Source organism: Arachis hypogaea, chromosome 7 (genome assembly GCF_003086295.3).
Source record: "Arachis hypogaea cultivar Tifrunner chromosome 7, arahy.Tifrunner.gnm2.J5K5, whole genome shotgun sequence".
Lineage (NCBI taxonomy): Eukaryota > Viridiplantae > Streptophyta > Magnoliopsida > Fabales > Fabaceae > Arachis > Arachis hypogaea.
In genome coordinates, this window is record NC_092042.1 from 43,153,902 (window position 1) to 43,163,900 (window position 9,999).

Sequence of the window (9,999 nt, forward strand, 5' to 3'; positions counted from 1 at the left end):
GACCTCAGGGAGTAGCTCGAGTTCTTCTTTATGCGCTTGGATATTGCCAACCTCATCATAGAATGTCACCCTTGGACTTTGCTCATTGATTTCAACTGGTATCATAGCTTTTATGCCATAAGCAAGTCGGAAGGGTGTTTCTCCTAGGGTAGACTGAGGTGTAGTCCGATATGCCCATAGTACTTGAGGGAGTTCTTCCGCCCAGGCTCCCTTTGCATCTTGTAATCTTTTCCTCAACCCGGCCAGTATAACCTTGTTGGCTACTTCAGCTTGCTCATTTGCTTGTGGGTGTTCTACCGAGGTGAACTAATGCTTGATCTTCAGGCTGGCTACCAAGTTTCTGAAGGTAGAGTCGGTGATCTGAGTTCCATTATTAGTGGTGATGGAGTGGGGGACTCTATACCTTGTGATGATGTTCTTGTAGAGGAACTTTCGACTTCTCTGGGTTGTAATGGTGGTTAATGGTTCTGCTTCGATCCACTTCGTAAAGTAGTATACTCCCACTATTAAGCACTTCACTTGTCCAGGTGCTTAGGGGAAGGGCCCTAGTAGGTCCAATCCCCATTTTGCAAAAAGACATAGAGAAGTGATGCTAATGAGTTCCTCGGGGGGAGTGACGTGGAAGTTTGCATGCATTTGGCATGGCTGACACTTTTTTATGAATTTGATTGCATCTTTCTGCAAGGTCGGCCAATAGAACCCGGCTCGAAAGACTTTCCTAGCCAGAGACCTTGCTCCGAGATGGTTCCCGCAGATACCATTGTGAACCTTCTCTAAGACTTCTGTTGTTTTAGAGGTTGGGACACACTTCAATAATGGTGTGGATATTCCTCTTTTATAGAGGATATTTTTCACAAAGGTGTAGTTCTGTGCTTCCCTCCGGATTTTCTTGGCCTCTTTTTCTTCTGTGGGTAGGATGTCAAATTTCATGTATTCGATCAAGGGAGTCATCCACCCAAGGTCCAACCCGGATACCTCTAGGACATCTTGTTTAGCCTCTGTTTTTATGACATAGGATTCTTGGAGAGTTTCTTAAATCAAGCTTCTATTATTTTCCCCTGGTTTGGTGCTTGCTAACTTGGAGAGGGCATTTGCCTTGCTATTGAGATCTTGAGTTATGTGTTTAACCTCGGTCTCCGAGAACCGCCTAAGGTACTCCAAAGTTTTGTCCAAGTACCTTTTCATATTAGGGTCTTTAGCCTGATACTCCCCATTGATTTGAGAGGTCACCACATGAGAGTCGCTGAACACAACTACTTTGGTCGCACCGACTTCCTCTGCTAGCTTCAGCCCAATGATTAAGGCTTCATATTTTGCCTGGTTGTTGGAGCATGGGAATTCAAATTTGAGGGAGACTTCAATTTGAGTTCCCTCTTGGTTGACAAGTATTATGCCTGTGCCGCTTCCGATTTTGTTGGAAGAGCCATCCACATATAGTTCCCAAATTGTGGAAGCCTCTTCTTGATCCCCTGCAGATTCTGCCACGATATCGTGGAGGCACTAAGCTTTAATTGCTGTCTGAGTTTCATACTTCAGATTGAACTCGGATAGCTCTATAGCCCAATGAACCATTCTGCCTGTAATATCTTTTTTTTAAAGAATTTGCTTCATGGGATGGTTCGTTCGAACTCGTATAGTGTGAGTTTGAAAATAAGACCGTAGCCTTCGAGAGACTATTAAGGCATATGAAAACTTTTTGAGTTTTTGGTACCTTAACTCGGGGCCTTGTAGAACCTTGCTGGTGAAGTATACTGGATGCTGCCCGACCTCGTCTTCCCGTATTAGGGCTAATGCTATAGTCTTGTCAGTTACGAACAAATACATGATGAGTTCTTCTCCGACTTTAGGTTGGGTCAGAATTAGAGGTTGGCTTAAAAACCTTTTTGAACTCCTGTAAGGCTTCTTCGCATTCAGGAGTCCATTCGAACTGGTATCCTTTTCTTAGTAGGGAGAAAAGTGGTAGGGATATTAATGCTGATCCAGCCAAGAACCTGGATAGAGCTGCAAGTCGGCCATTCAGTTGCTGGACCTCTCTCAAGCAAGTCGGACTTTTAATTTCCAGGACTGCTTTACGCTTATCGGGGTTAGCCTCTATCCCCCTTTACGTTAGCATAAATCCTAGAAAATTTTCAGCCTCTACTGCAAAGGTGCACTTTGCGGGATTCAATCTCATCCCGTGCATCCTTATAGTGTTGAAAACTTGCGAGAGGTCGGTCAGGAGGTCGGCCTCATCCTTGGTTTTTACTAGCATGTCGTCTACGTACACTTCCATTAGACTTCCAAGGTGAGGTGAAAACACCTTATTCATCAGGCTTTGGTAGGTGGCTCCTGCATTTTTTAACCAAAAAGGCATAACCACATAGCAATAATTTGCTCTAGTCGTGATTAAAGATGTTTTTTCTTTATCCGGCTTATACATCGGAATTTAGTTAAATTCTGAGTATGCATCCATGAACGAAAAGTATTGATATCCTGAGCTGGAGTCTACTAGGGTATCAATATTTGGGAGTGGATATGGGTCTTTTGGACACGCCTTGTTCAGGTCGGTGTAGTCGATGCACATCCTCCACTTGCCGTTTTGTTTCTTGACTAGCACCACATTTGCTAGCCAAGCCGGATATTTGACCTCTCCGATGAAGCCGGCTTCTAGGAGGGCTTGTATTTCATCTTCCACCACTTGAGGGCATTCAGGTCCGAGCTTTTGTCTTCTCTGCTGAATAGGTCGTGACCCAGGGTACACCGATAGTTTATGCGACATGAGCTCGTGATCTATTCCTGGCATGTAGGAGGCTTTTCAGGCGAAGATGTTGGAATTTTCTTGTAGGAGCCATGTAAGCTTCTGCTTCAGATCTTCTTTTAGGTTGGCTCCTATGTTGGTATTTTTTCCTTCCTCCTTTCCGGCCTGTACCTCTTCAATTTTTCCCCCGGGTTGTGGTCATAAATCTTCTTTAGTTCGGACTCCTCCAAGCTCAATGGTGTGGACCTCCTTGCCTTTTTCTCTCAGGTTTAGGCTTTCATTGTAGCACTTTTTTGCCAGTTTCTGATCTCCCCTGATGGTTGCTATTCCCTCTGGTATTGGGAATTTCATGCAGAGATGGGAGTTAGATACCACTGCTCCAAGCCGATTAAGGGTTATTTTGCCAATTAGAGGATTATAGACCGAACCCACGTCGATGACTATGAAGTCGATGCTCAGAGTCTTGGATTTCATCCCCTTTCCAAAAGTTATGTGTAGGGGTATGAATCCTAGTGGCTTTATTGGCGTATCCCGCAGCCCATATAGGGTATCAGGGTAAGCTCTTAACTTCTTTTTGTCCAATCCTAGCTTGTCAAATGCTGGTTTGAACAGGATGTCTGCCGAGCTCCCTTGATCCACCAAGGTCCTACGTAGATGGGCATTGGTGAGGATCATAGTTATCACTACCGGATCATTATGTCCGGAAATAATGCCTTGCCCATCTTTTTTGGTGAAAGAGATTGTTAGGAGGTCGGGCAATTCGTCCCTGACCTGGTAGACTTCCTTCAGGTGCCTCTTGCGAGATAACTTTGTGAGACCTCCCCTAGAAAACCCCCCGGAGATCATATATATGTGCCTTTCCGGGGTCTGTGGTAGTGGATCTCTTCGATCCTCCTGATCTCGCTTTCTCTTGCCATGATGGTCCGACTTTTTTCTGAGATATATGTCGAACTGACCTTCTCTGGCCAGCTTTTCTATCACATTTTTTAGGTTGTAACAATCATTTGTTGAGTGCCCATATAGCTTATGGTACTCACAGTACTCACTACGACTTCCCCCTTTCTTATTCTTGATAGGTCTAGGAGGAGGTAGCCTTTCAGTGTGACGAATTTCCCTATAGACGTCGACTAAGAAAACTCGTAGAGGAGTATAAGAGTAATATCTCATGGGCCTTTCAGGCCCGACTTCTTCTTTTTTCTTAGGCTCTCTCTCCTTTTCCCTCGATGAGTGTGAGTGCCCAGGTCACCAGTTTGGTTCCCGCAACCTGGCGTTTTCCTCCATGTTGATGTACTTCTCCGCTCTTTCCTCTACATCGCTCAAAGAAGTCGGATGCTTTTTCGAGATGAACTGGGAGAAAGGGCCTTCTCGAAGTCCATTTACTAGACCCATGATTACTATCTCTGTAGGAAAGTCTTGGATTTCTAGGCACGCCTTGTTGAACCTTTCCATGTAGTCTCTCAAAGGTTCTCCGATCTCCTCTTTGCTCTACACCTTTGACTTCATATTCCTTTCTCCTCTCCCTTTTTCAGGCTGGCCACCAGAACGGGTAAAGGCCCTTTCTACAACACCTTTGACTTCATATTCCTTTTCTCCCTTCTACAACGAGCAATAGCTGAGGATCCACAACACCCACCCACCTGTACATCTCAGCATGAACCGAGGACGGTGCAATCTTTAAGTGTGGGGAGGTCGATACCGATCTCCATGGGTCAGTTAGCCCCTTCTTAACACCAATTTTTGTTTTTCATTGTTGCATTTGCATGTTTGATTGCATGTTTGTTTTTTTGCATATTTTACCACTTGGTTAAAGTAATATTTTCTTTTTCAAGAAATTTTTATAGTATTTCACTAATTTGAATAAAACTTTTTGAAAAAAACTTGTTTGAAGAAATATTATTTTGGAACATACTTTAGAGCTCGAACACACAAAACCAGTGAGATTTTGGGCCTATTTGATTGGTTTCATTGTATCAACCAATATTTTATTTTTGGTGTGTGTTTTTCTCTCTAAGAATTGTGATATTTGTCTTGCTTAATTCTATATTTCCATTGTTTGATGTATGCATGTACTGATATGATTGAGGCCTTTGTTTCACTAAGCTTACATACCCATATGGCCCTACCCTTTCATTATCCTTTGCAAACCAATTTGAGCCTAATATACCCATTTGTTCTTTACTTTAGCACATTACTATCTCTAAGCGTAAAACAATAATGTCCTTAATTTGAATCCTTGGTTAGCTTAGACTAGTAAAAGTGCTTATGATTTAAGTGTGGGGAATTTGGGTTTAAAAATATTTGGTTTGAATAATTGGGTGTTGTATACTTTAGTGAAAATGTGCAAAATAATGGTTGAGCACATGTTATTGCATTCAATACTTTAATTATATGCATTGAAAAAAAGTGAAAAAGAAAAAGAAAAGAGTAATTAATAAAAGGGGACAAAATGCCCCAAAATAAATAAGTGAAATCAATGCATATGAGCTGTACTCAAAACTTAGAATGCATGAACATGTGGAAATCACAGTTAATGGGAAGTTAGTTTTGCATTTTAATTAAATGGATTGTCGTAAGTTGGGTAGAAAGTTTATGTTAATTAAGGATTCAGATTTTAGTCCACTTGGCCAAATACAATCCTACCTTGACCCTAACCCCATTACAACCCTTAAAAGACCTCTTGATTTGTGTATTGATGCATTAAATTTGTGTTGATTGTTAGATGAAGAGCAAGCTATAGAAAGCAAAATTAGTAGAAAATTGAGAGAATTGACCCTAGACACTTGAGAGTTAGAATGATAAACACTACTAGTAAGGGTTCAGTGCTTAATTCTATGTTCCCTACTTTTATGAGCTATCTTCTTCTTGCAAGCTATTTATATTGTATTTTGTGATTTGAATTAGTGAAATCCAGTTCATATTTATTCTTGAAAGATTTATTTACTTTTTTACCAAGTAGGTAGAACCATTTTAGCATGTAGTTGCATTCACATTTCATAGGTTGCATTACATGAGTCTTGCCTTTCCCTACTCATTTATTTGGTCTCCTTGAGTTTAGCATGAGGACATGCCAATGTTTAAGTTTGGGGAGATTGATAAACCACTATTTTATGGTTTACAATGTGCTTAATTGTGTGGTTTTATCATAGTCTTTACCCACTTATTCATATAATTAGCATGCATTTATATTTCCTTCCTAAAATTATTACATGATTGAAAACATGCTTCTTTAGTCTTAATTTAGCTAATCTTAATCCTCTCTTATTACCATTCGATGCATTGATCTGTGTGTTAAGTGTTTCAGGCTTTATAGGGCATGAATGAGTGAGAGATTGGGAAGGAAGCTTGCAAAAATGGAAGGAACACAAGAAATTGAGGAGATGACAAGTGAAAAGTGACGCGTATGCGTCAGCGACGTGACCGCGCGAAAGAAAGGAATTCGCAGTGACGCAGCCGCATAGCTCATTCGACCGCGTGGATTGGTAAAGCACAAGTGACGCGGAAGCGCAGACGACGCGAACGCGTGGCAGGGAAAAACGCGAATGACGCGTTCGCATGGATGACGCGATCGCATAACGTGCGCGATCTGCAGAATTACAAAAAACGCTAGCAGAGATTCTGGGCCACATTTCAACCCAGTTTTTGGCCCAGAAACACAGATTAAAGTCAGAGAACTTGCGGGGACTTCAGATCATGCTCTGATAATTCATAATTTTAGTTTTAGATGTAGTTTTTAGAGAGAGAGGTTCTCTCCTCTCCCTTAGGATTAGGATTAGGATTCCTCTTAAAGGATTTAGGATTTATTATTATTCCAACTTACAATTTTCTTATGAATTCCAGGTTTAATATTCCCTTTACTTATTTTCCCAATTTAATTTATGAACTCTTTTATGTTGAATTTGAATTTATGTTTAAACGTAGTTTGATTGCTTTATTTACATGAATGCTTTTAATTTAATTTAGATTTTTCTACCTTTTGGCTTTGGTTGATTAATTGGTGACTCTTCAGTTATCAAACTCATTGTTGATTGAAAATTGGAATTCTTCAAGAATTGATTCGAGATCCAATAACTCTGACTTTTCCCAAGGAAAGACTGGGACTTGAGGATTCAAATTAATTCATTCACTTGACTTACCTTCATAGTTAGAGGTTAACAAAGTGGGAGAAAAATCCAATTCTCATCACAATTGATAAGGATAACTAGGATAGGACTTCCAGTTCTCATACCTTACCAAGAGTTTATTTTACAGTTGTTATTATTTTATTTTAAGTGTCATTCAACATACCTTTTACCTTAATCCAAAACCCCAAACATACTTTTGCATAGACAATAATAAGAACATACCTCCCTGCAATTCCTTGAGAAGACGACCCGAGGTTTAAATACTCGGTTATCAATTTTAAAAGGGGTTTGTTACTTGTGACAACCACCTTATGCGCCATATGAACCATATATAGAACCACCCCAATTCCAACCCAATTACTCCCGAGAACCACCACCTCAATATTTGCCATCTCCATATCTGTCAATCCAAGAGCACTATGATCCTACTTATGATAGCCAAGCGCAGCAAGATTCAACGGATCGTCTCACGGAAACATGTGCAAAACTTCAAGCAACCCTTCATTAATTGAATCAAGCGATAAATCAATTAGATTCCCAACATTCGGACACTCAAGGAACCCCATGGCTTCATGTGGACAATCTAATGAAGAACGTAGCATGAAAGAGACACTAGAGACTCCAGTGGATAATAAGGAGCAAGACTTTGTACTGGAACAAGTGGAGGAAGCTATAATAGTTGTAGAGGAAGAAGTGGTTGAAGATTTAGGAGATGCAGAACCTCCATGGGAAAGTCCAGTCATAGAACCCCCTTCCAAGACGTTTGAAATTGATGTTGAGGAGGGTGTACAACCTCCAAAGCATATCACAGTTGATGACTTGGAAGAGGTTGATCAAGAGATGGAGATTCAATAAGAAGAAGCACAACCTCCCATGCCCTTGGAGAGCAATGAAGAGGAGATTGAATTGGAAGAAAGTTACCAAGAGGAAGAGGTTGAAATTGAAGAAACTTGCAAAGAGGTGGTAATTATCAGAGAAGAGCACAAGGGAGTGGAGCTTGCAATTTCATTAAAAATACCTCCCCCTAAGTTGCCATCATCCTTCACAACATTCAAGTGGGTAAAATTCATATCCCTTAGCTTTCTAATTCCACTTGAATATGGGCTACTGGAGACGGATGGTCAACTTAGAGCTCTTTGTGACATTAAAAGTAAGCGGAAGATGGCCAGTGGTAAGAATTATCCTGCAAGGTTCATTATGGTTGGAAGCTTTAAGTTTAAACAAAAAGGTTGGTGTAAAGCTCAACTGAATGGGTCTAGGAAGTTGTTTGGTCACTGCAGTGAGAATTTAGATCACCTTTCACCCGGCTGGAAAAATGCAAGTCGAGACAAAAACTGGTGTAAAAGTAAGGTTTGGGATCCTGGAATCTGTTCTGACATTTGTCACCCCGAGAGCCTAAGAATCTGTTTGAAGCTTCTTAAGGGCTTTACATGCTTAGTTTGGGACCCCGAAGGCTACTCGAACTCCAAACATTGGTGGATATTTTTGGATGAGTTCAAGCACAAGCCACCATAATAGGGAGCTCACCAAATGTCCAACTTAAGGACTTTAACTAAAAGTGCTAGGTGGGAGACAACCCACCATGGTATGATCGATCCTTTTTCAATTTTAATTTTATTTAGTTTTGTTTGTTTTTGAATTTTATTTTATTTTCATTGAACCTAGAAGTTTTCATAGCATCTACATTAACACTGCATATTGCACACTGCATAATTGCATAATAAAAAAAGGGGGAGGAAAGCACGCACGCGACGCGGCAGCGTCGCTGACGCGTCCGCGTTACATGTGCGCTGTAAAGAAGAGAAATCGAACAGAGAGTCACGCGAGAGCGTGGCTAGAGGCGTGCTCGTGGCATAAATCGTCCCACGCGACCGCGTCGCTGACACATCTGCGTCGAGTGGGAACACTAGCCTCCTACGCGACCACGTCACTCACGCGGCCGCGTGCCCTGGATTTTGACGTAAAAGGGTGCACAACCAATTATTGTGTTAGAGTGGTGCTGGATTGGTACTGAACGCACAATTCTACCCATGCGGCCGCGTGACTCACGTGACCACGTCACTGATGCACGAAATCACAATCACACTTTTGTAATTCCGCATAACTAACCAGCAAGTGCACTGGGTCGTCCAAGTAATACTTACGTGAGTAAGGGTCGATCCCATGGAGATTGTCGGCTTGAAGCAAGCTATGGTTATCTTGTAACTCTTAGTCAGGATATCAATAATTCTCAGGTTTAATTGTGAAAAGTAGAAGAACATGAAATAGATACTTGTTTTGCAGTAATGGAGAACAGGTTGAGGTTTTGGAGATGCTCTATCTTCTGAACCTCTGCTTTCCCACTGTTTTCTTCCTCATGCACGCAAGGCTCCTTCCATGGCAAGCTGTATGTACGGTTTCACCGTTGTCAATGGCTACCTCCCATCCTCTCAGTGAAAATGTTCAATGCGCTCTGTCACAGCACGGCTAATCATCTGTCGGTTCTCAATCAGGTTGGAATAGAATCCAGTGATTCTTCTACGTCTGTCACTAACGCCCAGCCCTCAGGAGTTTGAAGCTCATCACAGTCATTCAATCCTTGAATCCTACTCAGAATACCACAGACAAGGTTTAGACCTTCCGGATTCTCTTGAATGCCGCCATCAATTCTAGCTTATACCACGAAGATTCTGGTTAAGGAATCCAAGAGATATTCACTCAATCTAAAGTAGAACGGAGGTGGTTGTCAGGCACACGTTCATAGGTGAGAATAATGATGAGTGTCACAGATCATCACATTCATCAAGTTGAAGAACAAATGATATCTTAGAATAGAAACAAGCGTGATTGATTGAAAAATAGTAGTAATTGCATTAATCCATCAAGATACAGTAGAGCTCCTCACCCCCAACCATGGGGTTTAGAGACTCATGCCGTAGAAGATACAATAAGAAACATGTAATGTGTCAGGAGATAAAGATACAATGTCAAAATATCCTATTTATAGTGAACTAGTAACCTAGGATATACAGAAATGAGTAAATGACGTAAAAATCCACTTCCGGGGTCCACTTGGTGTGTGCTTGGGCTGAGAATTGAAGCTTTCATGTGTAGAGACTTTTTCTGGAGTTAAACGCCAGCTTTTGTGCCAGTTTGGGCGTT

At 41.4% G+C, this 9,999-nt stretch overlaps 2 protein-coding genes across 2 annotated transcripts; both read right to left on the reverse strand.

Annotated features, from left to right (window-relative positions):
• Window positions 1–1,032: 1,032 nt before the first annotated feature.
• On the reverse strand, window positions 1,033–2,758 carry LOC140174344 (uncharacterized). The gene is made up of 2 exons (XM_072198787.1): window positions 2,575–2,758; window positions 1,033–1,478 (listed from the first exon to the last, which is right to left on the reverse strand). Exons 1-2 carry the CDS (start codon window positions 2,756–2,758, stop codon window positions 1,033–1,035), a joined length of 630 nt encoding a protein of 209 aa, XP_072054888.1.
• Window positions 2,759–2,935: 177 nt separating this feature from the next.
• On the reverse strand, window positions 2,936–3,904 carry LOC112701418 (uncharacterized). The gene has a single exon (XM_025752176.1). The coding sequence runs from the start codon at window positions 3,902–3,904 to the stop codon at window positions 2,936–2,938; it is 969 nt and encodes a 322-aa protein (XP_025607961.1).
• Between the last annotated feature and the right edge of the window lie 6,095 nt (window positions 3,905–9,999).

Coding starts and splice junctions, on each gene's coding strand:
- LOC112701418 (XM_025752176.1), bottom strand. CDS start 3,904: ATGAGATATTACTCTTATACTCCTCTACGAGTTTTCTTAGTCGACGTC.
- LOC140174344 (XM_072198787.1), bottom strand. CDS start 2,758: ATGTCGCATAAACTATCGGTGTACCCTGGGTCACGACCTATTCAGCAG. Junction 1,479..2,574: donor GCTAGTCAAGAAACAAAACG/GCAAGTGGAGGA, acceptor ATATCGTGGCAG/AATCTGCAGGGGATCAAGAA.